Source organism: Leptonychotes weddellii, chromosome 12 (assembly GCF_054177405.1).
Source record: "Leptonychotes weddellii isolate Sample4059 chromosome 12, ASM5417740v2, whole genome shotgun sequence".
In the NCBI taxonomy this organism is placed as follows: domain Eukaryota; kingdom Metazoa; phylum Chordata; class Mammalia; order Carnivora; family Phocidae; genus Leptonychotes; species Leptonychotes weddellii.
The window spans coordinates 5,703,839-5,731,291 of record NC_138380.1 but is presented as its reverse complement, the minus strand read 5'-3'; the positions used below and the strand labels follow the sequence as shown (position 1 = coordinate 5,731,291).

General features: G+C 54.7%; 2 protein-coding genes across 7 annotated transcripts in view; both read left to right on the top strand.

Moving 5' to 3' along the window:
• GIMAP8 (GTPase, IMAP family member 8) overlaps positions 1 to 27,453 on the top strand; it is a 71,495-nt gene that overhangs the window by 20,304 nt on the left and 23,738 nt on the right. The window lies entirely within an intron of this gene.
• LOC145716446 (uncharacterized) lies at positions 1 to 27,453 on the top strand. Of its 6 annotated transcripts, XM_081799872.1 has the most exons (7): positions 1 to 877; positions 6,053 to 6,162; positions 8,425 to 9,326; positions 11,008 to 11,915; positions 23,649 to 23,750; positions 25,346 to 25,525; positions 26,491 to 27,453. In XM_081799872.1, the coding sequence occupies exon 3, from the start codon at positions 8,453 to 8,455 to the stop codon at positions 9,062 to 9,064; it is 612 nt and encodes a 203-aa protein (XP_081655998.1). In that variant the 5' UTR covers positions 1 to 877; positions 6,053 to 6,162; positions 8,425 to 8,452; the 3' UTR covers positions 9,065 to 9,326; positions 11,008 to 11,915; positions 23,649 to 23,750; positions 25,346 to 25,525; positions 26,491 to 27,453. The 6 variants fall into 6 exon arrangements, with proteins under 6 accessions (XP_081655998.1, XP_081655999.1, XP_081655994.1 ...); XM_081799873.1 differs by lacking the exons at positions 23,649 to 23,750; positions 25,346 to 25,525; positions 26,491 to 27,453 and having other exon boundaries at positions 8,425 to 9,322; positions 11,008 to 13,215; XM_081799868.1 differs by lacking the exons at positions 23,649 to 23,750; positions 25,346 to 25,525; positions 26,491 to 27,453 and having other exon boundaries at positions 11,008 to 13,215.

Here is a 27,453-nt window from a genome sequence, read left to right as displayed (position 1 = left end):
TCCCTTCCAAAGTAAGGTGCTGGGGCCCTGGCGCTGACAGGAGGACCCGGGGCTCCAGTCTGGGCCTGTGGCCTTGGATGGTGTCCTCCCATAGGAGGGGAGGGAATTGCAGAGAGAGCTGTAGGGTTAGATGGCCAGGAGGTGGGAGGAAAAAGGGGGGACCGTAGCATTTTCTAGGAGGAGGAACCGTGTCTGCCTGCGTCCCAGGGGCCCGACGGCTTCTCTGAACTCAGGGAAGTGCTGCCTCCTCCAGGAGCTGCTGGATTTCACCTGGCTTCCGGTTGGTCGGTCACCACTTTCTCAGATTCTGTTGAATTCCTTTCATCTGGCAGGGGCTCTAATTGTAGCATCACAGAAAGACCTTAGGGAGGTGATCCAGTTTGCCCAGGGAACACAGAGCCAGGAATGGTTAGCGCTCAGCTGGGCCGCCCACTCCTGGGACAGGTCTTGCTTGCATCACAAACCCTGCTGTGTGAACTCTCCCACTGGGCGAGCTGTGCCTGGTGGTTGCCGCCCATGTGAGAGCCGGGCCCTCAGTCCAGCGGGGTTTTTCTAGGCCCTAGGTGCTCTCCTACCTTCCCGGAATGCCCGCCCCCTCCTGCAACTCCTCTCCCAGCCTGCCCTGCTCAGGGAGGCCCAGTGCCCTGGATCTCAGCAAAACCTACTTTACACATGGGACATTTGCTTCTTCCACTTTGCCACTTAGCAAATCCTGAGACCCAGTCAAGCAAGCCCGCCTCCTCCAGGAAGGCATCCCAGAGTACCACTCCTGCATTGGAAAGCTGCTGTCTGCAAGGATGGACCTGCCAGACCCTGGAGCCCCGTGGAATCAGGCGCCTGAGGGGTGGTGCAGGCAGCCACTGAAGATCTCAGTCAGGTGGGACTTTCTGTACGATCCAAGGTGTCCTCATCCACACATGGCCTCTGTTTAATGATCAAGCCAATCCAACAGCTGTGTTGGTAGGACTTGGGGTTAATGAGGCCTAAGCGCAGCTTTCTTCCCCATGCAAATTCATGAGAAGATTTGTTCCCTAACCCAAGGTGACTGTTCCTCACAGATGGGTGCTTTGGGTCACAGGGGGGGACAGGGCCACATCCATTAGAGCGAAGAATTACTGAGATGTACACCCCATTGGCCAGGTCAGGGGATGGCATTCACTGATTGACTAACAAGCCTACTGTGTGCCAGGCACTTGGGCCGCCACAACGAAGTACCACAGACTGGGGGCTGGAGCAACAGACGTTTATTTCTCACAGTCTGGAGGCAGGGAGTCCAAGATCAAGGTGTTGGCAGATTCGGTTGTTGGTGAGGGCCCACTTCCTGGCCTGCAGGTGACCACCACCTCCCTCTGTCCTCACATGGCTGGGGGAGGGGGGAGCGGGGAGCGTGCCCTCTGGTATCTCTTCCTCTTCTTGTAAGGACACTAATCTCATCAAGGAAGATCCCAGTCTCATAACCTCATCGAAACCTCATTGCCCCCGAAGGACCCAGCTCTGAATGCCATCACATTGGGGCGGGGGGTTCAGGGCTTCAATATATGAATTTGGAGGGGACACAATTCAGCCAATAGCAGCCATGGTCCCTATCCTTGAGGAGTTCATGCACCTTCATGGGAAATCACTAATACACCATAGCTCAGTCAGCTCTTGAATAAATTGTCCCAGCCCCAGCTCCCTGACAAAAGCTTTCTTGTCCACTCTGTCATTTAGCCTCACCGTGAAGTCGGTGACCGTGGCAGGGCGGTAATGCAGGGAAGGGGGATGCTGTGGTGAGAATGGCCCACCAGGTCATGTCACATCCCCACAAAGGGCAGATCCCAGGCCTCCTGTTAGCCTTCCACTGCCACAATCACCGGCTTCTCCAAGGGTGGCCTGGCATTGTCGACTTCAATTTTCATCCCCCTTCAGTGTAAAATAATAAAACTAGGCCAGGGAATGCTTAGGAAGAGGCATGTCATAAAATCAGACAAGAAGCTCAGATCTATCTTAGTGGTTTACAATCCCACATACTCGAGAGCATGCCGAGATAAAAGGGTTTCACAGGCGAACAGGAAACAACCATAAGCAGATCAAGATCTTAAAGGACTTCTATCCTGTCCACCTCCAGGTAAGTGCAGGTCTGGGGTGGGGACCCACAGCCAAGCTTCTAACGGGCCAGATGAGCTTGGTGGAGCTGGGGTTCCCGGAACTGCCTGCGTCATCCTTGTGTTCCTTTGTTAGAAGCAGGCTGGGAGCTAATAAAAATGACCTAGGAACTGGGACAATGGTGGTTTTTTGGCAAGCAACCTAAGCTTTGAGTCGGCCAGCCAGCTGGCAGCTTCCTCAGGAGGATTGGGCTTCCTGTTTGCCCAGCCCGGGCCCCGGGGAGCTGCCGGAGGGAGATGAGGCTGGGAGGCCAGTGAGCAGGTGCACGGACAGGGAGAGAGCGGGACCAGCAGGGACTTGGCAGAGAGCACCTGGGAGGAGTTGGGGGGGGGTGCTTCTGAGACCTTTTCCTTTTATTCTTTAAGTAGTTTGGTTAAAAATATATATATATCTTTGACCTTTTGACAAGAGGATAAGTGTTGGGGCCGGAAATAGTATGTTCTCACATGTCACTGCTCTTACTGGATCATGGCAGAGAAGAAAATGAATGCCATCCTATAGGTTGTCCCTTGGGTTAAAAAGGGAGTGGTGTCTCCTAGGTTACTCAGATCTGGAGGGGGTGGGGCCCTAGACAGGCACTGTCCAGGTAGAAGTTTCTGGAATGAGGAAAATGTTCTATAACTGTGCCATCCAATACCGTAGCCACCAGCCACATGCGGCTACTGAGGACTTAAAATGTGGCGTGTGAGGCTGAGGAATGGAATTTAAAATTTAATTTTAATTAATTAAGCCACATGTGGCTATTGGACAGTATAGCTCTAGGAATAATGCTCCTATTAAGAAGTAGAAATGTCGTCTCTCTCCCTGCCACCACTCAGATCTAGAAAGAGCTTTCTCTTGTCGTTGGGAGTCATGGATAGAGTCAGATAGTTCTGGGGCTAAATTCTGGCCTTACCGGGTAGGCTGTGGAACCCTGTGCAGGTCACCCACATAAAACTTGTGGTATAGCGCCTGGGACGCAGCAAACACTCAATAAATAGCAGTTACCATCATTATTTTAACAAGCCCCATGTGTGGCTATGTGCACAGCATTTATACAAGTGCAAGTTTACTATGGAAAGAGGAGAACAGGGTTTTCCCCAAACAGAGCTCCATCCCGTAAGGAGGAAGTCTCCACCTGTATTAAATAGGCCAGCTGCAGGTTTAAGAGCTTGGCTGAATTGACCCTAGGTCACATCTTGGGTTTTAATGTCAAGGAAAGGGAACTTTGGAGCAGATGAGACCTTGCACCCACAGCCCCACATATCCAACGGGGCGTCGGCAGTGTCTCCCAGTCCTCGATGCCGGGGCTGTGGCTTTGCTTGTCATCTTCCCTCCATGGCTAGCAGCTGTGGCTTACGGACGTGCATTCCTTCATTCACCGAAGATCGGCTGCGGGGCTATTAGATGCTGGGGGCACTTGGGATCCAGAGATGCCGAAAACACAGCCCCTGCGTTTGAAGCTCACAACCTGGTGGGAAAACAAAGGTGTGCTGAATCCCAATTTGAAGTCAACACAAGATGTTTGGAAGGGGATATGTAGTGACCGCTGTCCAATTCGGGGAGATGGGAGGAGCGAGTCAGGGGGGAAGTGGTGGCCCAGCTGAGCAGGAAAACCCTGGGGATGCAGCCCAAAGCAGGAGGAGTTGGAGGAAGGCCAGGCTGGGATCTGCAGGAGCAGCGGCCTGGGGCTGGCGGGGGGGCGGGGGCACACAGGGTGACTGTCCGTCATCTAGCACGACCCCGGCGAGTGGGAGGGATGCAGTGCAGGGCCCTGGGCAGGGCTCCGCTGAGCTGTCCACACCTCTGCCCACAAGGGGGCCGCGCCTTGTGGAGTGGCGGTGAGCCTGCCATGCCCGCCACGGACCCCGCCTGTATGAAGAAGCATGGCTTCGTTTGCAGAAGTTCTCCCCATCTCCATTCTGTAGTGTTCACCACAGCACATGAGAACCGTGGCGGGGGTGGGGGGGAATGTGTACGAAACCAGAGAGATGAAGTGACTCAGCAGAACTCATTCATTGGCAGAGCAGAGAACGAAGGCCTCCGGGAGCCCCGGGCCCTCGGCATCGCCCACTGAGACGGGGTGGGTTTTAGGGGGTGTCGCCTCCTTCCCACACCCGTCCCCCAGCTGTGTGCCTTGCCACTTTGGCACAGTTTACTTAGAAAATGCTGCTAAAAATATGGGTGACATCCTCGGGTACATTGTTGGTTTTGCTTTTGAAAAACCTGGTCATTGCCTAAGTGTCCCCATTTCTCCTATAGCCTGTAGAAGGGATGGAGGCCCGTGGCTCTGGCAGCTGACAACTTTTGCAACAGGAGCTGGACAGGTGGGAGGTGTGGCTGTTCTCTGAGCAAAGCTCTAGCCCCTGGCCATCAGTGGTTAGGGGGTCCTTTTGGCAATGTCATGGGAACATCTGTCCTGATGGATTCATTTCTTTTGGCTTCCCAGAATTCCCTCCCTGGTGCCTCTATTTTAAGTGCCAGTCTCCTTGAGATGTCTAGCTCAGGAAGCCCCACTTAGCTCGATGCGCTGCTACGGGAGCAGCATGGATGGGGTGGGGAGTGCTGGGATGGACTGGTCCACAGAGCGGGATGTGATAGCAGGCAGGGCTGATCTTTAGGTCTGGTGTTGAGACTAAGAGATTGAGTGTATTTCCAGTTGGGCCCCACCTGGAATGGTACACTGCCCAGGAGGGCACACTGAACACCTGCCGAGTGACGGGAGCCACCTCATGGGGCCAGGAGGCTTGCGTCTCCTAGAGCCCCTCCTCAGGGATGGCGCCGCCCCAGCAGCCACATCCACCATCGGTTGTAAGGAGCTCTGCCTGGGCCCACCTGGCAGCTACCAGGGGCCACAGAGGAAAAGGCTACTTGATATTCCTCTGGCACTTTTCACTTAAAAAAAAAAAAATCACTTTCCCTTTTGGCCTCAGTTTCTTTATCTAAGAAGTGTAAATTCTGAGGCACTTTTTTACCCTGGACATGATTATTTCCAGTCCCAATCATCGCACCCTGTTTCTGTTTGGGGGTCTAGGTACCAGAATGGTGTCGGGGAGAGTGAGCCGGCTGGTGGGCCTGCCTTCCCATCTGGCTTTGGCCACTTAGGGCTGCGGGCCTCCGGGGAAGCTGCTCCGTGTTTCAATTTTATTTTATTTTCCCATCTATAAAATAGGATAATGATACCTGTACAACCTAGATGGCACACGGTTATTGGAAGGCTCCCACGAGGTAATATATGGGAAAAAGCTTTGTAAAAAGACAAGTAATGTATAGGTAAGGGGTATTATTATTGAAGGACAGTTGAAAGCTGGAATTCAGCCCAGCCCTGTCCACGGGGGTGTGATAGCTGTTATAGGTGGCTCTTTTATGGGATATCTTTTATGGGGTATCTTTGGCTTGACCGGAATGGGTCCAGTTCGGAGGAGGCGGGGACAGTTGGGGTGTCACTTCTTCCCTGTCCCCTGCCGTCCTGGGGGCATAAACCGGGCCAGAGGGTGGGGGTGGGGGGGTGGGTGGCTTTCGCAACACGGTTAGTTCAGGCAGCTCTGATTCTGCCCCTTCGATGGCTGTCTCGCACCCATGACACCCCGCTCAGAGAGGCCCCGCAGCAGGGGCTCCGGCCTTCCCCCGCTGCTCTCTCTCGCAAGGAAAGGCTTGCCGCCTGCGCCCCCACACCCTGCTTCTGGGGGCAGTCCGTGGGCCTGGCCAGGGTAGCGCGGCTTTAGGATGAGGGAGGTGAGGAAGAGGCTCTGACTGCCTGCTGGGGGCCTCTGACGATCCTGAAACGGGAATGGCTGAGGCCGGGGGCCGGGGAGCTTGGCGGTGTCCCGCCCGGCGGGGCGTTCTGCTCGCGAGCCGGCTCCCGCCCGGTTCCCTCGCCTGCCCGGGAGGGCGCAGCGCTCACAGCCCTCCGTTTTCCGCCAGCCAGGTCGTCGGCGAGTTAGACCTCCCAGCCTCACGGGGCTGCTGTGCGGCTGCGGCGACGCTGGTGACTGCGGCGCTGCGGCGGAGACGGAGGGGCTCGGGAGGCGGCGCCACGTGAGTCCGGGGCCGCCGGGGCTGGGGCCGCGGCGGGAGATTACCGTATTTATCGAGGCCGGTGCCGGACCCTTGGGGGCGGGTCACTGCGGGCGCGCTACCGTATTTGCCGGGAGCCGCGCAGACCCTTTCCCGGAGCGGGGAGCGCCGCGACTTAATTACGTATTTATCCAGGGTTGCGCGGTCCTCCCGCGGGTGCTGCGGAAGCTGGGGGTGGGTTGCATCCGCACCCCGAGAGAGCCGGGGCTTGCAGCCGGGTGGGGTGGGTTGCGGCAGCAGGGTGGGAGGCCTACGTATTTTCGTGGGGGCGAGGTTGCGGCGCAGAGTTTACCATATTTCTCCAGGGTCGCTCGGGCCGCGGGAGTTTGCACGGTTGTGTGCGGAGGTCGGGTGGGTGGGGTCAGCTGTTTTGATTCATGAAGCTATTTCATAAAAACAGCGGTGCGGGAGGCTGGCCGTCTTTATGGGGGCAAGGGAGAAGGGGCGCGGGAGGCGCTGCGGGAGAGTTACCGTATTTGCGCTGGGCAGCGCAGACTCTAGAGGAAAGAGCCACTGCTGGAGACCGGAGGAACAGGGGCGCAGCCTGGGCTGTGAGTGCGGGAGGGGATGGAGGAACTTGGGGGAGAAAAGGGGGCCGTTGCTTTAGACCTTCTCCGTAGTCGGGGCCTTAGTCAGGGATATAGCTGGGGAGAGCGGGGAGGCCGCCCAGAGACAAGGCCAGGCTGAGATTGGCCAAGGGACGGTGATGGTCTGTCTTTGTAAATGTCAGTGCAGCTGGCTGGGGAAAGCCTCGTGGGTGGGGTCTATTGCAAGTAGTACTTGCCCCTTCTCCAGGGTGGCTGTGTGTCCCACCCTGGCCTGAGGGGAGGGGGGAGACAAAAGGGGTATCTCGGAGATCCCACTCTGCAGATAGGTCGACTGAGGTTGTAGTAAGCACTGCATGGAGGTCTAGGTCCCTGATGGGGATGGAGGACTGCAGGGGAGTGCCCCCTCAGCCGACTCTGGAGCAGGCCCCAGTGCTCTGCAGCAGGAGGAGCCCTAGGTTTTTTGGGGGGAAGGAGGTGGGGGCAGCAGACAGTGCCCTCCAGGAGCAGTGGTGCTTTGGGTGTCTCTAACTCTGGTGGTCAGGATAGTGGTGGTGGTCTTGTGTGTGTATGTGTGTGTGTGTATGTGGGTACGTGTGTGTGTGTGTGTGTGTGTGTGTATTTTGAGGGGAATTTAGTTGATGAGCAGCTGGTACACTGAGAAGAGCTTTTGCCAGTGAGTCAGGAAACTTCGGGCCTAGTCCTGGCTCACCTTGTGTGACCTTGGGCAAGTAAGCTGACCTCAGTTACCCCATCTATAAAGCAGGGCTCAGTAAGGCCTGCTCCTTCCCCGGGTCGCTGTGAGGACAATGGGAAACAATTTAAGAGGAACGCAGTGCCCTGGGGGAGAGGATCCTCAGCAGAACCAGCATGAATGGGATGGAGCTGAACTTGGGGGTGTTTGTGGAGCATTGGGCCAGGCTTTGGTATCTTGGGGATGCCAAGAGGAATCAAGCTGAGACCAGCTCCTGGGAGCTCACACTCTGTTTCAGGGATTTGCAAACCTTTTACAGGCATGCCTCATTCTGATAAAGAGCTGCTGCTTTAATGTTTAATTGAGATTGCTTTCAAGTGTGCAGGGTTTTGTTTTGTTTTTTCTTTTAAGCTTTTCAAAAATATCTGTGAACCACCAGGTGACCCCACCCTTCCCTCCAGATTGGGATGCACCCCCCTCCTTGAGATTCTGGTTGGAGAGATAAGACCTATCCAGGGGCAGGCTAACTTAAGTACTAGAAGCCCCTGAATATTACCTATCGTCGTTTATTCAACGCTTTGTGTGGCAGGCACAGTGCTTGGTGTTGGGAATAGAAGAAGGAGACAGCTCTGTCCTTAAGGCAGGCACAGGGCCAGGAGACTGAGGTGGCACGACTGACCTGCCATGTGATGACTGAGGGTCACAGGATTGGGCCCTAGGGCTCAGGAGGGGCTGGACGGTTCAGGGAAGGCTTTTGGGAGGAGGCAGCCCTTGAGAAAGGCCTTAAGGAGGGGCAGGCGGTGATTAAGGGGTAGAGGAGAAAGAAGGGCATTCCAGCAGGGAAACACTGGCTTGAACAAGACTGCAGAGGGGCAGATGCTGAAGCTGTGGGGAGCCAGGGCAACGTCCTCCCTGCGGTCGGGGGCCGGCTGATCCTTGGATGCCCCCCCCTTCTGACTCCTCTCTCTGCTTCTGCCTCCCCAGGGGCTGGTGACTGCGGCTGGAAGTGCCCATGACAGAGCTGGCGTCCCCGGGGGGCGGGTCCCCTGCGGGGGACGGGGAGGAGGGTCTGGGGGACGAGCGAGGCCTGGTCATCCACCACCCCGCGGAGGAGCAGCCTCACCGCTGCCCACTGTGCGGCCAGACCTTCTCGCAGCAGCCCAGCCTGGTGCGGCACCAGAAGGCGCACGCTGGGGTGGGCCGCGCGGCCGCCTTCGTGTGCCCCGAGTGCGGCAAGGCCTTCAGCGTCAAGCACAACCTCGAGGTGCACCAGCGCACCCACACCGGCGAGCGGCCCTTCGCCTGTCCGGAGTGCGGGCGCTGCTTCAGCCTCAAGCAGAACCTGCTCACGCACCAGCGCATCCACAGCGGCGAGAAGCCGCACCAGTGTCCGCAGTGCGGCCGCTGCTTCCGCGAGCCGCGCTTCCTGCTCAACCACCAGCGCACGCATGCGCGCATGCCCGCGCCGCACCCGCGCCGCCCCGGCGTGTTCGGCGAGCGGCGGCCCTACTTCTGCGCCCGCTGCGGCAAGAGCTTCGCGCGCGAGGGCTCGCTCAAGGCCCACCAGCGCAGCCACGGCCACGGGCCCGAGGGCCCGGCGGCCCATTTAGGCCGCGTGCTCTGAGGCGCGCCGGGCCTGCCGCCGCCTCTCCCCCGCCCCGGGGCCGCGTCCATGACCCCCGGAGACGGAGACGGCGCTGGGCTGCGGCCCCCGCTCTGGATGCGATCCCTGGAGACGCGGAGGGCTGGCTTGGGGTCTTGAAGGAGTGGGCCGCTGCCCGGCTTGGGACGCCTCCTTCCGTGTCTCCACCCTCTGGCTGGCCGCCCACAGCTGCTCCGGGCCCCTGCGTTGGTTTTCCTCCTCAGGCTCACCCGGCCTAGAGTAGGTGAGAGCCAAGGGCCAGCCGGAGCCCCTCTCAGGCCTGGGCAGGGGTTGGGGAGGGGACAGGCAGGAGAGGAGGGGTGCCCTGAGCTCTGGGTCTATGACTCGCTTCTTACTAGATCTTCATTCCCACAATGTCAGAGTTGAAAGCCACCTGGAGAGGGCCACTCTCCATAATGCCCAGGCCGCCCTCAGCCCCCAAGCTCTCCTGGCTCTAACACTTCTGGTGTACTTTAGAAGTCATTTCACTTCATGACTCAGTCTGTTCATCTGTGAATTGCATTTAACATTGGACTCCTCCCTGGGATATTGTGAGGATTGTAGTTAAACATTACCACATAAGAGAGGGTGACTTCACTGGTCCAGAAACATCTATTGAGCACCCCGGTGTGTCGTGCACAGTGCTGTGCTCTTGGGAGGAGGTACAGACACAAAACCTTGGGCGGGGGGCACTTGGTACCTACCCAGGGGATGCAGGCTATCCTAAGGGACAGACTAGAACGTGCGCTGGGAGGTGGGGGTAGGGGATTGGTGTCCCCAAGGCAGTCTGATGGCTTGAACTGCGTTCTGGGGATGAATAGAAGTGCTCCAGGGAGAGTGAAGGTGCAAGGTCTCTGAGGCAGGAGTTAGATAGAGGAGGCTCATGTTTGTCCTACAAAAGACTTTGTGGCCAGGGAGAGAGGACACCAAGATGTTTAATGAGGAGAGCATGGTGATCTCAGACATGCAGCTCAATGAGAAATGGAAGCATTGTGAGGACAGGTCAAAGTGGGATGAGCAGGAACCTCAAGGGTTGTGGGGTCATCTGGGCAAGAGAAAATGAGACCCCTGGCTAAGGGGCTTGACCAAAGGGAGAGCCAGGACTGGCCCCCAGTCCCCTGATTCCACGTTGGTGCTCCAAAGCACAGGCTTCTTCAGCCATTTAGCAGATGAAGAAACTGAGGCTCACCCAAGCTTGCTCCAAATCTCACTTAGTACTTAGTGGTGAACAGTACAAGCCTGGCCCCCTACCACACTGCCTGTGAGGGAGGCTCTTACTGGTGGGAACATGGATGTGGGAGGATATGGGATGTCAAGGATGGATGTCACATGGATGTCAAGGATGTGGGAATGTGACTGGAGACCAGGTGGTAGGATCCTGGGCAGGGGTACCCCTGGGTGGTGTGGGGGCCTGGCGGCGGGCATGACATCCACAGTAGTAGATTGGGAGGAAGGGAGTTGGGGGCTTGGAGGTGACCTGCACTTACAGAGCCCTTGCTCTGTGCCCAGCCTGTGCCACCACGTTGCTAGGTGCTGGAGACCTGTCCCCACCCTCTGCCCCTCCTTAGAGCTTTGGGGCTCCGTGGGGGTCGGTGGCCCTCTGCTTGCCACTAGGTGGCTGCAGCAATGTGGCCGCTGCTCTGTGGACGAGTACTCAGTGGCAGAGATGATGAGATTAACTGGGACCTGGGACATCTGGAGCTCGAATGCCCTGAACTCAAGTTGTCTCAGTGGTAAATGGGATCGATAATCCTGGAGTGTTTGGTAGGGGGCTAAGAGGACTGGCTCAGAGCTTCAGACAAGTGCAGGGTGGCCCAGCTTACCGCTCCCGCCTAGCCACCAGGAGGGGGGGTGGTGAGGAGGGGCTGGGCAGGGCCGTGTCAGAGCCCCAGACCTGACCCTGGTCTCTTTGTCTCCATGAACAGATGTGGAGTGGGCAGGCCTTCTGGGCGGTGTGTCAGGCACATCTGGGCACAGAGCCCAGAAATGGGGCCCCTTGGGGGCCTGCCCACTGGCATGAGGATACGTCCCCTAAGAAGACCTACCTCGGGAGGTGCCCTGCAGAGGGGACCCGTGCAGCCTGGAATTGGAGGCGGCTTCTGTGCCCTGGTGGAAGAACTCCCCAAACCCGATGGGAGTGACAGCTGGAGAAGAGCTCGTCCTGGCTGCCCGGCCACAGTCCACTCTCCTGTGGCCGCAGGGACAGTGCCTGCGTGGAGAGCCGGCTTCTCTGCACCTGCCTGGCTCACCGGAGACAGGGAGTAACTGGCCTAAGAGAACACAGCGAGTCGGTGGCAGACCAGGCTCCAGAGGCAAAGCCTTGCCCCAGGGGTGACCCATACCTGCAGCAGGCTTGGCTCTCAGAGCGATGGTTCTTAATGCGTGGGGGGCATGAAGCCCTTTGAAAATCTCACAGACGTTATGAACCTTCTCACCAGGAAAACACGCATACTCATGTAGACATGAGAATCTATAAGCAAGTTCAGAGCTCTCGGACCTAACCCTTCCTCACCTGGCGTAGATCCTGGGCCACCATACAAGTAGCATTTCTCCCTCCCCTGGCTGAACTTCCTTCCCTCGTTCAGGAATAAAGGATTCTGAGGAGGGGACCCTTCCAGTCACTCTCTTCCCCCGGGCCTGACAGTGCATCAGGCTTCTGGAACCTTTCCTGCCTTCTGCGGACATTGCTGGAGGCTCCCTGGGCTGGGTTTGCTCTTCTCTGGTTCGGGGCTGCTTTGCTCTGGCTACCTGGCTGCTGGTTTTCACCACGCAGCCTGGACTCCGATTTCACCGTGGAGGTGGAGGGGAAAGCTGGACCTTCCGTGGATGTGGGGTGAGCATGAGCCTGGGCCCAGTCTACCTGGGGGAGGGATCCTGCTTCCAGCAGCCAAGTGCAGCAGGGCTGTCTCCTGCCAGACCAGGATTCAGCCGCAGCCGGGCATGGTGTGGGGAAGGCTGGGGAGGAAGACCGAGCCTCGCTCCTGGGGCCTGCCAGTGTTCCGTGCGTGGACAGTGGGAGCAGGTTGGCCTGGGGCTCACTGGCCTCCTCAGAATGAACCACTCAATCTGAAAAGGTGTGGCCGAGTAGGGCTGGGATGGGTTTTTGATGACAACCCAGACGTCATGTTGCAGGTTATATTTAGTGAAACCCTTGGGGGTGGGGAGAGGCCTATAGACATGGGATTTAGATCAAAGCCCAGCAATGTGAGTCGTGGGGGGCACAGTGGAGTTTGTTTAGGTGGGAGGTCCCAGGGCCAAGCTGGGGTTTGGTTAGGGTTGTCGGGAGGCCTCCCCGGCTCCCAGCCCGGGACCTTGCTGGTCCTGTCTCCCATGCGGTTTGGTGCAGAGGTTCTTATGGGCTGTCTGCCATCTGCCTCGTCCTGGAATACCAAACCGCTCTGGGGGAGATCAGAGGAAGAGGAACAATCTGCACTCTAGAAGCTGTCATGTGCTCTGATCCTTGGCCCGCCTGGAGGGAGCCTCGCAGATGCACCCCTTCTCCGTGGTTGTCCTCTCATCTCCTCCCTTCCCTGTAACCGTGTGGTCCACATCCGCTGTTGCCTTCTCTGTCTTCCCTTGAATTGCTCCGAAACGTGGCCCTCCCCTGCCCTGCTGAGCTCTCTTCTCTGCCAGGCCCTCCATCCTCGTCCTCCGAACAGTCCCTGTGTTACCATGCCAACTCACCCTTGGGTAGCACGTGCAGCCTTGTACTCGGGTTTTCTGTGCGCGTGTGCATGTGTGTGTGTTGAGTCTCCAGCTAGACTGTGAGCTCCCTGAGGGCAAGGGATGTGCCGTGTCTTCTTGAACCCGAACAGGGTCCAGCACGGGGCTGGGCTCATAACACTCAGGAATACTTGTCGAATAGCTGATGGGTCAAGTGCTGGAGGCTGTGGGGTGACTGGTGGTGAGGAGGAGAGGGCCCGTGAGTTCACACGTGGGTGCATTTGCCTGGACCATGAGCTGGCTCGCCTGGGGCAGGAATGGCTGTAGGAACCCTCAGGCAGTGGGACAGGAGGGAACCCCCCACATGGCTACGCAGGAGTGCGTGGGGATGGTGTCCACGCTGGATATTTCCGTTGGTCACTGAGACCTGCCGGGGCTGACCAGGTGGAATAAATGTTCTCTCGACATCAGCTGGAGTGAGCTGTGGTCATTTGGGGCTCAGCCAGGAGCAGGGCGGTGGCTTCTAGCTCTGCCTCCACCCTGTCTCGAGGAGTTATGTTCCGTGGTTGCCAAAGGCTGTGGAAAGCATAGCTCAGAAGGCACAGCCTCACAACAATGAATAGCTTAGCCGCCGCCCTCCCCCCCACCGCCCCAGTCTAGATCATGACTGCTGTTTGGATCTGGGTAATGGATACTGGGGCCCCTTCAAGTAGCCTCAGCTGCTTGCTCAGCCGAGAGTGAGGCCGGATCTGCTGAGAAGCTGTGTGGTGATCCCCATCACCCGCTGAGAGGTGGGCTGCTGGGGGTGCTCCAGCTGAAGACCATCCGTGCTCCAGTGCCCCCCGCCGCCAGGGGCTTGGCCAGCCATGAGCTTAGTCTCCTTATCCGTGACTGTCGTGCTCCTCCTACCTCAGAGTTGTGAGAGTCGAATCAGAATGTGCATAAACTCTGCACATTCTGGGGAGAATGTGGAGGCAGGGGTTTGCTGTCGTTGTCCTCAGGCTGAAGGTGGACCTGGCAGCAGACCCCTTGGTTTCAGAGCCCAGGTGTCTTCTGGAGCAGAAGGTCCTGGAGGGCAGAGTTAGGTCAGGTCAGGTTTGCTACCGGGTGGCCGAGACGGGGGTGAGTGATATCCCTCCTGCTGTCGGTGAGGCGCTGGCCCTGATCATGGCCAAGGCTCACCCCAGAACCTTGCTTCTGTGTCCTATTTTTTTTTTTTTAAGGTTTATTTATTTGAGAGAGAGAGACAGAGTGTGAGGGGAGGGGCAGCGGGAGAGAGAGAATCTCAAGCAGACTCCCTGCTGCGTGTGGAGCTGGCATCACCCAACCCTGAGATCACGACCTGAGCCGAAATGAAGAGTCAGGGGCGCCAGGGTGGCTCAGTCGGTTAGGCGTCTGCCCTCAGCTCGGGTCATGATCCCAGGGTCCTGGGATCGAGCCCTGCGTTGGTCTCCCTCTCCTCCCCGCTCATGCTCTCCCTTGCTATCTCTGTCTCTCTGTCTCTCTCTCAAATAAATAAATAAAATCTTAAAAAAAAAGAAAAGGAAAAGAAATCAAGAGTCAGGGGCGCCTGAGTGGCTCAGTCGGTTAAGCGTCTGCCTTCGGCTCAGGTCATGATCCCAGGGTCCTGGGATTGAGCCCCGCATAGGGCTCCCTGCTCGGCGGGGAGCCTGCTTCTCCCTCTCTCTCTGCCTGCCACTCTGCCTACTTGTGTTCTCGCTCTGTCAAATAAATAAATAAATTAAAAAAAAAAGAAAAAGAAATCAAGAGTCAGACGCTCAACTGACTGAGCCACCCAGGTGCCCCTGTGTCCTACTCTTTGAGTCAGATTTGGGGCTGCATCAATTGTTTTCATCAGCCAAGGAAGGTCCTGAGGGGACTTTGGAACCTGGGTCTGTTGGGGGTGAATCAGGCAGGACTCTTGTTCAACTCAAATTGACTAATGCCACAATGGGGAAGTGTGGGCTCGTGGGGCAGCTGTGCAGTGACTCGATGGTGACAGCTGGGACTCCAGCCCGTCTTTGGCTCTGGCCTCCCTCTTGGGGGCTGCCTCCTCAGCTCGCACACATGGCAGGAAGAAGCCCTCGGCCTGCTGAGGCTCGGTCCTCCCCTAAAGGTCTGAGCCAGTTGGTGGAGGGCAGCGATTGGAATGGGCAGGGCTGGCCCACACTGCCGCCGAGGGGTCAGCCCCGCCTGGAGCCCGTGGTCTGCCAGCGAGTGAAGGGACGGTTCACCAGGGGACGACCAGAAGGAGAAGGCAGTGAGTGGGGTCCAGGTGCGTAGACCGACGCTCATGCTCCCCTCCGTCGGAGCCCCTTCCAAACATGGCCAAGCCTCAATGTCCTCACGGTAATGATGCCCAAGTGAGAGGAAATCTACCACGGATGCTGCTGGTGCTTCGCCAGATGCCCTTTCCAAACTGTTGTGAGTGTTGGCTGCTAATGGTTCACAGCCGGTCGCCTGTGGGGTCTGCCCCAGCCAACCCCACTGAGGCTGACGTGGGAAGGGGGGCCAGCTCTGAAGCACAGCCTGGGCTCAGAACTCCCTGGGGGATCAGAGGACACCAGTTTCCAGCCAAGACCCCATCACTGGCTCTTTTCCCCGCCCGATCTTTCTTCCCACTCCCCTTCTCCAGAGAGCACTTCGCAAGAGTACTTATTCCCCTTGGACGGAATCCTTGTCTCAGGCTCTGCTTCTAGGAAGATCCCAGACTAAGGAAATGTCTTGACTACAGGCTTAAAGCACTTTGCACATGCAAGAGATCATGACAAGTACCTTTATTCAGTTCTGTGTAGGGCCAGTTACCCATAGGTTTTTAGTGAAGAACTGCCAGTAGATGAATAGTTTGGGGTGGCCATCTCCTTCGTGAGGGTCCAGGCCAGAGGCCCGAGGGCTGGTGTGGCAGTTCCTCACCAGCTGCTCTAAGGCCCCTCCCAATTGGAGACAAGGCCCAAGAATCTAGATCAAGGGTCAAGGGTTGGGGTCTAGTATAGCTGTGTGGCTTTGACCAAGATCCTTACCATTTTTAAATTTTTTTTTTAAAGATATGTTTATTTATTTGAGAAAGAGAGTGAGCAGGAGCGAGCCAGGGGAGGGAAAGAGGGAGAAAGAGAGAGAGAGAATGTGGAGCAGACTCCCCGCTGAGCACGGAGCCTGAGATCGTGACCTGAGCCAAAACCAAGAGTTGGATGCTCAACCCACTGAGCCACCCAGGCCTCCCAAGATCCTTACCATTTTGAACCGCAGTTAGTTCTGATCCATGAAATGAGCCGTGTAGACGAGCCACCCCCTGAAGTTTCTTTTAGGGTGGAAGTTCCATAGTCGCTTCCTGACTGCTTGTGTGGGCTCTTTGGGGTTGTAAGGAGCAGAGACCACTCTGTGTTGCAAGGCCTCATGAGATGAGAGGGAGCCCCTGTAGCTGTGTCCCTCAGGAGGGCATTCCTCCTTCTTGGTCCCAACACTGTTCCTATGACTCAGCCTTGCTCCTTCCTACGGCTGTCACCTTTCTCTACTCCGGAGCAGATGCTTGTAGAACTAGAACTAATTTTTTTTTTTTCTTTAGGCAAGATGACTGCAGTTTCTAGCGGCAGAGACAGAAAGACACCTTGGAGCAGACCTTTGTTTCTGGAAGGTCATCGTTTAAGCCCATGTAAAACAAATTCTCACTGCTCATCCCAAACTAGCCTGGGACTTGGGCAGCGTTTCAAATGCAGATGATTCAAGACAGCATGTTAGCTGTTTTTTTATTTTATTTTAATTTTATTTTATTTTAATTTTATTTTTTTAAGATTTATTTATTTGAGAAAGAGCGAGCGTGTGCTGAGTCTGGAGCATGATCTCACTACCCTGAGATCATGACCTGAGAGTCGGATGCTCAATAGCCTGAGTCACCCAGGCACCCCTAATAATAATAATCATTTTTAAAAGGCTACTGTTGGGCAGAGCTCCTGGGGATAGGGGCCTCTGAAATGTGGGAAGGACCTGAAATTCTTTCATTCGTGAGGGGCCGAGCTGGTCCTTCTCCTGGCACGTGGAAACCTGCTAGGGACAAGCAGTGCCCCCGACAGTGGGTTTAAAGCATGTGGGTTCAAGAGAGCCTTTGTTTCTAGGAACAGTGGGAACTGTGTCCGTGTGTGGGGCCAGGGGTGCTCTGGAGGTGGGTGGCATGGGGGTGCACAGGGGTCCTGGGAGGTGAGAAACACAGGCTGAGGGACAGAGGGGACAGGCAGCTTCCTCCGCGGGTGAGCACTCCCAGAAATCCCTGGCTGTATGTGTGGCGTGGGGCTTCTGGAGGAAGAAGGGACCATACGGAGTTCTTGGGATTGGGGAGGGCTGGGTCTTGATGTGCACATAAGAAGCGTGTTTCGGGCTGGCGAAGGAGGACACACTGGCCATCTTTCCCACGTGCTATCTGGTGTTCTCTGCGGCGCCTGCGCCTTGTTGCTCGTGTCGCTTTCTGCCACTGCCCTTGGCTCCCTCACCTCCTGCCCTGTGTGTCCTTCTCCTTGTCTCACATGCAGAGTCCCCAAAGGTGGCTTTGGGTGTGACTGGCCACTGTCCCTTGAGGGAGTCCCTTGGATACAGTCCATTCTCCCGGCACTGCCGATGTTGTCCCTATGGCCGGGGTGGTGGGGGCCACAGTGTCAGTCCTGGGGGCTTATGAGGGCGTGCCCGAGCCCGTGTCCCCGGACGGGGGCGAGCTGACAGGCAGTGGGGTGTCTAGCTTGTCCAGCCAGTACTCTGTTCTCTCCCCGACTTTTACTGTGCTAATCCCTCAGTTGGCAGATTATCCCATACGCCTCATGCCTCTTTTTTCCTTAAGATTCAATTTCTCAGGGCACCTGGGTGGCTCAGTCGGTTAGGTGTCTGCCTTCGGCTCAGGTCATGATCTCAGGGTCCTGGGATGGAGCCCCACATCGGGCTCCCTGCTCAGCGGGGAGCCTGCTTCTCCCTCCCCCCTACTCTCTCTCTCTCTCTCAAATAAATGAATAAAATCTTTAAAAAGGAAAGATTTAATTTCTCATGTTTTTGGTTGATCTCCAATGACAGCGTTTGAACATCATCTGATGGTTCCTTTTCTTGTGTGTAAAGCCCTCAAAGACGCAGGTGAAATTTTGCAGGTCTGGGACTGGGGTGTCTGGCCCTGGGAGCCCAGGGAACAGGTCGATGGCCTGGTTGCATGAATGTGGCTTTGATTGGATTTGTGCTCTGGGTATAGTGCTGGAGGTGGAGCAAAAATGTCATTTGGGGGGCTTCTTTCACTTCCTATTGCCTCCCCCTGGTTGGTATGTAGTTATAGTCTCCTATTGCCTGGAGAGTGTTATAAAATGGGACTCTTTTCTTGGCCATCATTGGAGCATATTCAGGAAATCTTAACAATATGAGAAAACTGAGAAATAGGACCAATAAATACAACAGTCCCATTTATTAGGCAACTCTCAAAAAACCCCCAAAGATCACTGAAGGATCATATTCTGTGAACTCAACGCAATAAAATTAGAAATAATTAATAACAAAATAACAAAAGTTTCTGTACATTCAGGGACTTAAAAACACACTAATAGTTCACAGATCACAGAAGAAAATGTAATGGACATGACAAAATATTTATGAATGGATGGTTATGAAAACACTACATTTCAAAACGTGTGCTGTACAGGGGCGCCTAGGTGGCTCAGTCGGTTGAGTGTCTGGCTCTTGATTTCGGTTCAGGTGGTGATCTCAGGGCTGTGGATCGAGCCCCGCTTTGGGCTCTGTGTTCAGTGGGGAGTCTGCTTGAGATTCTCCCTCTGCCCCTCCCCCACTCACACACACACACACACTCTCTCTCTCTTTCTCAAATAAACAAATCTTAAAAGGGGGTGTCTGGGTGGCTCAGTCAGTTAAGCGTCTGACATCAGCTCAGATCATGATCCCCGGGTCCTGGGATCGAGCCCTGCGTTGGGCTCCCTGCTCAGTGGGGAACCTGCTTCTCCCTCTCCCTCTGCCCCTCCCCCTGCTCGTACTCTCTCTCAAATAAATGAATAAAATCTTAAAAAAAACCCAACTTGTGTTGTACAATGAAAGTAGTAATTAGAGGGAAACTTTAGCCTTAAACACACTCATCTGAAGAGAAGAAAGTTTGAAAACCAAAAAGTGAAGAGCTCAATTTAAAACGTTAGAAAACTTACAACAGAATGTGCTTGAAGAAGAATACGGATAGAAGTTGATTGGGTAGCAAACAAAATACTATTAAAGACTCAATAAAACCCGAACCAGTTCTTTGAAAAGACAAATAAAATAGATAAACCTCTGGCTAAAAATAGAGAAGGCACGTGAAAATGATGCTGGAAACGGGAAGGAGGTTGTAGCTACGGGCAGAGCGGAGATTCTGAAAAATCACAAAAAATACCACAACTTATGACAATTTACAGTCACAGGAAATGAATAATTTTTAAGAAGAACATAAATTATCCAAAGACACTTAAGCAGTCTGAATATGAGCCTAAATAAGATAAAGGGGATCAGATTGACATTGTTTAAGGGTACAAACCTGCAAGGCACAGTAAATAAGCCACAGAGATCTAACCCACAGTATAGTGAGTATAGACAATATTGTACTATAATTATGTAATGTGATAGATATCAGTAGAACCGCAATCATACTAAAATATAGAAATATATCCAAGGAACACATTGTACATCTTGAACTTCCACATGTTATGTGTAAAATGTATTCAAGTAAGAAAACAACCCTAAATAGGCTGCGTAGTCACGCCGCTTTCGTAGCAGAGGCGGATGGGAGAGTGGTGCCCTCTAGTGCACGTTTGGAGAACTGACGTTGAGTGCCTTGGACTTTGCAAGGAGGCTGCTTCCCTGAAGGCACCCGGGCGAGGTTCATGTTAGAAGGCGCAAGTCAGGGAGCATGTAGGCTGTCAATAAATATTTCTTTTTTTTTTTTTTTAAGATTTTATTTATTCACTCGAGACACAGGGATACAGAGAGAGAGAGAGAGAGCACAAGCAGGGGGAGAGGCAGAGAAAGAAGCAGGCTCCCTGCTGAGCCAGGAGCCGGATGAGGGGCTCGATCCCTGAATCCTGGGATCATGACCCGAGCCGAAGGCAGATGCTTAACAATCTGAGGCACCCAGGCGCCCCTCAATAAATATTTCTTGAATGAATAAATAGAACCATGAGGTTTTTCGGAAGGTTCCGTGGAACGGAGTCAAAAAAGCCGGCTTGTCAAAGTAAGTTGTCCCCTTAGAGATGAACTGAAGGCTGATGGCAAATAGAAGAGAGAAGGGAAAATTCCAAGCACAGAAACCTGGTGTGTGTTTCTTTCCTGGGTTTCAAGAGGAAATAAGGTGGAAACTGGAGTCACTTTCTGAAGAGCATTAGCCAAAAAAGCTAGCAATCAAAGTTTGCTCCAGATAGTCTAACGCGTCCTAAGAGGGCCTAGGGGTGATATGGGTTGGAGCCCCGAGTCCCTGGCTGAGCCAGCCTCAGGACCAGAGGGAGGGAAGCTTGCGATAAGAGTGGGGAAAGCAGTGACGCGCTCAAGCGCTGCGGGCTGTTTGCATTTGTAAATAAATCTTCAAAGTGTGGATGCTCTGCTCTGCGGGAAGTTTGAGGGCTTAGTGGGTATTTGATAATACAGTTTATTAGCTTCTTCTCAGTTATAATTAAGTTATTGTACTTATGTTAATAAAGGATCTTTAATTTCAGAGATACATACAGAATGGAACGCTGTCTGGGATTTGCTTGGACCAGGACTGGGGGATGGGTGCGAGGGGTGGGAACCGAGGGGGTGGTAATTTGAAGTTGGGCGACAGGTAACTGGGGCTTCATTCTATCATTGTTGTGCATTAGAAGATTTCCTGATAACAGCTTAAAGAGTGCTTGCACTCAATCCTTCCAGCCTTTTGAAATTTCCCTTCTTTTTTTTTTTTTTAAAGATTTATTTATTTATTTATTTGTGAGAGAGAGAATGAGAGAGAGCACATGAGAGGGGGGAGGGTCAGAGGGAGAAGCAGACTCCCTGCCGAGCAGGGAGCCCGATGCGGGACTCGATCCAGGGACTCCGGGATCATGACCTGAGCCGAAGGCAGTTGCTCAACCAACTGAGCCACCCAGGCGCCCTGAAATTTCCCTTCTTAATACTGCTAGCAAAGTTAGTGTTGGTGGGGGAAAGGAAATGTTTGAGTTCAACCCTGCCCACCACTGGGAAGGAAGGCTCTGGAAGGCTCCGGGCCATCCTTGAAAAGAGCAACTGTAAAGAAGCCAACACACACAGCTCGCAGTCTGTTTAAAATGGTAATTTCCTGGTGAAGGTCCAAGTAGCGGGGTGGGCACCCATTCCAACACCGCGTCTTCCTCAGGCTCCGTGAAGCCATCCCTAACGGCTGGCGGTTTGGGGGGAGCGTTCGATCCCCTGCCTGGCTCAGGCATGGAGGGTGTCCCCTGGCACCCCAGGTGACCTGCCCGTCGGAGCCTGGAGCTGGCGGTTCCACTGGCGGGAGACGCTGAGAGATCTTGAGTCAAATGAGAGAAATGCTCAGAGAGGCAGACGACGGGAGGGCTGCTCCCACTCTCGGCTCCGCCCTTTGCCTTCACTGCCTTTGGTGGGGCACCGGGACCCACTACTCAAATTCGATGTTCACATACTTCACCAGCCCTTCCGTGCCTGCTTGCCACTCCCGGGGCTTGGGTTACAGTCTGAGCTAGCATTTACTAGGGACCCCCACGGGATGGGCACTTGCTCACTTACAAGCATGGTCTCATTCAGTCCTCCCCCTGCGGCTCTGAAGTGTGTTCCGCTTTCCCCGTTTTGTAGGAGAGAACGGACGCACGCAGAGCGCCAGCACTTGGCCAGGGATGTGCTGTTCAAAAGTAGCAAAGGCAGGACGCAGACTTCCATCCACCAAGCTGTCATCGCGTGCATCAGGGAACACAGGAAGCGGGTCTTCTTACCTCCCTTCTAGAAAGGGGCGAACCATGCTTGGACAGGTGCACAAAGTCCTGCAGGGTCCCAGCTGGGAAGGCAGAGCTGGTGTCGGGCCTCTTCCTGCAGCCGTGGGCTTTCTCCTTTGTTCTCCAGTCTGGGGCTTATCTGCTCTCCAGTGTGGAGCAGCTGTGGATCCAGAGCATTCTGCAGGCCTTGGCGGCTCTCTGCCCTTTCCCACCAGATTTGAGTGCCTGCTCTGTCCTTCCCGGAGCAAATTCTCCATCTGGGATTCCACACTCCAGGCAGGCAGGGCTCCTTGCCGTGTGGCACCGGACATGGCCAAATGGCTTTCAGTGCCCATCCTGCCCCTCCGGCTTTACCTCCAGTTTTCTGCGTCTGCGGCCCCAATGCCCACCTGGTCTGCTCTCAGCCCCCTGAGCTCCAGCTTTCCTTCTTCCTGCACTCACCAAAATATACTCATCCCATGAGCCATGCCTGAGCCCCCTGCTAGGGCTCATGAAAGTTCATTCAGGCCAAGGGGTCACAAGCGATAGCGGCTTCAGGTAGTAGCCCTCCTGCATAAAATTAGCATTCTCACTGGGCCTTTCATGCCTTAGACCAGAGGCCCGATGACAGTGTGGTGTTTGGGACATGGGGGAGAGAGATTTTAGGGGGGAGAGGCCTTTCTCATGACCCCCCAGGCTGTCACGTCCTGGGGTTCTGCCAGGAGACACCTGGGGGACAAGGGGCAGAGGGCAACCTTCAGCCGCCTCCCTCCACAGTGGAAGGCGCATCCACTTCAGGGTGAGAGGACCCGAGGTTCAGCTGTGGATTTTTTGTAGATGCCCCTTATCAGGCTCAGGAAGTTCCCTTCCATTCCTCATTTTTTTTTTTTTTCCATTCCTTATTTATAGAGTGTTTTTATTACCAAAGAGCATTGGGTTTTGTCAAATGCTTGTTCTGTGTCTATGATCCTGTGGTTTTTGTTGTTTATTCCGGTGATATGGTATATTGGGTTACTTGATTTTAAGATGTCAAACCAAACTTGCATTCCTGGAATAAATCCCACTTTTTCATGGTGTATAATTCTTTTTGTATATTTATGGATTTGGTATGCTAGTATTTTGCTGAGGATTTGTGTATCCATATTCATAAGATATATTGATATGTGTTATATTGGTATAATTGGTATATGTGGATATATCTATATGTATAAATATAGAGAGAGTGTGCGTGTGTGTGTGCGTGTGTGATGTCTTTGTTTTGGGGGGAAGTATCTTTTATTTCTTTATTTTTTAAGATTTTATTTATATATTTGAGAGAGAGAGAGAGCACGAGTTGGGGGGGGATGGTTAGGGTAGGGGCAGAGGGAGAGGGAGAAGCAGACTTCCCGCTGGGGAAGTATGTTTGAAATGTAATTGACCAAAGGTTGCTAATTTAAGATTACTGGTTGGTGTAACCGATGAGCGCCAGCAGGTGGCAGCAGAGAGTCCCCTCACCTGGGGCTCGGTGCAGCTTTACCTGCCTGGAAAGTTCAGGCCCTTTCCGGCTGTGTTGCTCTGTCTCGTTAAGTAGACTTTTATGGCCCTGATGCTTCTAAGTCCTTATGCTCTGGAACGCCTGGAATCAAATACGGGTGTGGTGTGGCAGAAAACATCATGGGCCGGGAGTCAGGACACCTGGGTGTCACACCTTTGTGGTTAACTTTATTTATTTATTTATTAAAAGAAAGGGACTTTACACTTTTTAAAATATTTTTCTAGCTTTATTGTGATATTATTGGCATATAACATACGTAAATCAGGTGTACAATGTGACGATTTGGTACCGTATATATTGTAAGATGCTTACCACACTAAGGTTAGTTAACACCTCCCTCTCTCACGTAATCCCCTTTTTTTGGTGTGTGTGGTGATAACATTTCTGACCTACTCTTTTAACAACATTCAAGTATATAATGTGATTATTCTCTGCTTTTCAGAAAGGGTTGACTCAGTCCTTGGCCCAAGAGACAGGCGTGGCGAGGGGTCCCAAGGCCACCATCTGCAAACTAGGCTTTTTAGTTAGCTCAAAACTTCTCACGGTGAGTGATTCTTTATTATTTATCCATATTTGGTCCATCAGAGCCTTAGTGCTAGCCCTTAACTCACGGAGCAGGAGCACCCAAGTTTGAGAAGCAGGAAGCAAGTGACTCTGAGGTTCTTTCTGGCTCGCGGCTGGTCTGTCGGCTCCCTTGAGTTTCGGCCCCGCTGTTGTTCTGGTCTGCCATGGTGCCTTTGTCTGCTCTGCCGTATGGTAAATGCCCACCCCTCACCATTTGCTGCAGATGTCACTTTAGCCGGGCTAACGGTCTTGACACTGTGAGGTGTGTCTACAGCAGAGCTGGCCCAGGGCCAGATGCCTGCCGATCTGCCCAGCCCTGATTATTCCCCGGGAGGGAGGAAGATGTAGCTTTCCTTCAGGTAGCGTCTAGTTGGCGTGGGGGGTGGTTCTTTAAATGCTCGCACTCACATCCTTGGTCCCCCAAGCCCCGCAGAGGGTTGCGTGGCCAGGCGAGCTGGATTCTACCATCCACCATCCCTGCTACTGGGGGTTCCAGGATGATAATACATATGGGTTGACATCAGAAAATGCCATTCTGGCCACATATATAATTATCAAATTATGATGACCCCAGGAGAGAAAGGATAAGAGTGACCACGAGTGATGACTGACTCGCTTCCTTGATTTTTTCCCACATCTTCTGACTTCTTGTCTGCACGTACAGAAAAGCCACAAGCAGAAGTGATTTTGATTAACAGGTCACATCTTAACAATTGGCAATGTGAGAAGGGAAAGATCTATTGGTCAAAAATACAGAGGGGAGGGAAGAAGAGGGCAGGAAGGGGTTCGGAAGCAGGAAGGGGAGCGTGTCCTTGGGGAAGGGGGACAGTTTGCACTTGGAGGTGAGTCAAGCGGTCCCTCCGTCTTTCTGCCCCTCTGCTTCTGTTGGCGGCATGAAGTCCCCGCGAAGTCCCCGTGAGCTCACCTGCGGCACAGACCACGTGAGGCGGTTCGGGGCTGAAAGCTGGGGTCATGGCTGGGGGGGTGGGAGGTGTCGGTTTCTACCACGGTGCATGTTGGCATTTGACAATTGCCGGGCTTGGTTTGGGAACCCGCTGTGTACGTGTTCTGAGTCTCTTGGCTTTCTGGCCTTTTCTGGTTCCTCTAGAAATTACGTTCAGTAGAGAACCACCAGGATGGTCCACAGTTAGAGCAACAATCATGAAATCACCGATCTTCACCCCCAAATTGGGGTCAGGGCTGTGGTGGAGAGAGTCACAGCAAAGAAAGGGCCGAAATTTCCTGTCTGGGCTTGGCAAGCGAGGATGGGGCTCACAGTCAGAGGGGACCCATTTCCTGGGTGCTTGGGGCAGGGGCCTGACGCTGGCAGTGACCTGGGTCAGGCTCTCAGAGTAGATGTGACGCCTCAGGCAGTGTCTGGGCTGAGGCCCAGGGCTCAGCGTATGGTTCCCCAGCAGAGTGTCAGGCTGGAGGTCAGGGAGGCCCCTGGGTCTCTCACAGTCTTGGGGTAAAGCTGGACTCGCCTCTCGGAACCCTCTTCCTCCAGACGCTCATTTTCTGCCCCGCGGAGCTCAGTCCTGAGCTGTGGAGGTCTGACCCACCCCTGCCCTTCAGCCCCTGCAGGCCTGAGTCAGCTGCACCGGCCACCTGATCCGTGAGCCCTGCTTCCGGCAGCTTTTCGGCTGCGGAAATGGATTCGGTGATCAATTTCCAAACGTCTTGCGGCCCCTGATCAGGCAGTGGTTAAATGTCATACCGACAGGGTCCTCTGGCTCCTGACAACTGATGAGCTAGGTAAGAGTTGTATCTCCATTATGCAGATGAGCAAACTGAGACCCAGAGTGGCCAGAACGTGCTCCGGTTCACACAGGTGGTGAGAGAGCTGGCGTTCAGATTCGGGGGGTGCATGAATCTGCCCTGATCTCCGGCCTCTGCTGTCCCCAGGGCTCTTGGCCCCTGACACTCCTTTCAAGATCCGGGGACCCTCTTGAGTGTCTGTTAACAGCAACCAGTTGAGCACCCCGCATGACCGAGGACTTTGGGGTGACAGTTGCATCTGTCTCAAGCACTGACTGGGGCCAGGTGCCCGCTAAAGGAGAGCATCACCAGGCCTCCAAGTTCCTCCCGAGGGCAGTGTGGCTCCCCGGCACTCAGGGCGTGCTGGCCTGGGCCATTAGCCTCCACCTCGAATTCAGTCCCACGGCCACCATCTCCTCAAGTCTCGGTTCCCCACTAAAGGACCAGGAGCCAGGGCAACTACGACCCCTAAGAGGAGACATCATATGCTCAGGAAGCCAAAATCGGGAGCCAGATGTCCATTTCCTTGCCTGCAGAACAAGTCCCCAGGGATTCCAGCAGCAGGGGCTCCGGACATGGCTGTGGAAGTGTCCTCTGGGGACAGGGGTGAGGGTCTGGTGGGAGCCTAGGAAGCTGGGGTGCTGGAGGAGAGCATGTGTTCATGGGGTCCCTGCATGCAGTGCTCAGGGTGCAGCGGGGTGGGGCCAGCACTGGGTCTGGAGCTCCGGGGAGCTGGCCGGGCGCCAGGATCCCAAGGAAAGCCAGAGGCAGAGATTTAGGGAGAGTGTCCTGTGGCTAACTGCATCCCCAGTGATTCGGGAGCTGGCTCAGGACTGGGGGAGCAGTCTGCATCAGAAGAGGGGTGGGAGGGTGGGGCAAGGGAGAGGGTGCTGACCGCATCTGCTTCCATTGGCCCACCGAACATGCCTCCATCCCAGCTTCTGTTCTGTGCTTTTCTTCAGCAGGGAAGCGGCGGTTGGTGGGGAGTCAGACCAGCTCTTGGCAGCGGGGAGGGTCACTCCTCCGACAGGGGACAGAGAAACTGTTGCTTAGCCCCACACATCTTCTTGCCTGGCTTTTATGCTGGCCAAGGTCAGCGGTCGGAGGGGCCTGGAGGTGATAGCGGAAGGAAGAGGATGCTGGAACCGTGGACAGGAGCAGGCCCCTCTAAGAACTGTGCTTCTGGCCGCACAAAAATCCCCTCAGAGCTCCTGGGCCACTCGGTGATCGGCCTCAGGGCAGGTCGATCAGGCCAGGTTTGCTGATGGGGCCTCAGGGACTTCCAGTTGAGGGGTGAACCTGTTGTCCATGGGTAAATGCCTTCTCCCCAGAAGATTCTGGAACAGAGAGAAGAACAACAATTTAGTGGCTGCCTGAGCTGTTTGGAGCAATGACATTACTCTGGCCGCAGGTAAGGCTGGTCCAGGTGTGTGCAGGCTGGAGCCTACTGTTCAGGAGACGCTCCCATTTTAACCCACTCAGTGCCAAGTCCCTGGCGGTACCAGGGACTCCAGTGGACTGGAGGGCCTCATGGCAGAGCTGTGAGCAAACCCAAAAGCCACGGCCCTTCTGATTTTTCCCCCAAACTTTGGGGGTGCTGGGGTCAAGTGTCAGGGCTGCCGTGCCAAGCAAGGCCCGCAGGTTTTGGATGTACAGAGATAGAAGAGAGGAGAGAAGGAACTACATACCCCAGAAGGTGGGGAATTAATCCTTGAGGAGACCAGGTGGGATACTCTACATCCACAGGGAGAAGGGGCAAGACCCCTTCCCATAGCGACCCATCTTCCTTTCCCTGGCACTGGCACTCTCTCCTCGTCACCCTGCTGGCTGGCCAAACTCTGAGCTCCCTGCTTCCTTCCTTCCTTTTGGGGTAGAAGCTCAGGACACACCTATGGGGCTCTGAGGAAATTGCAGGTTGGATTATG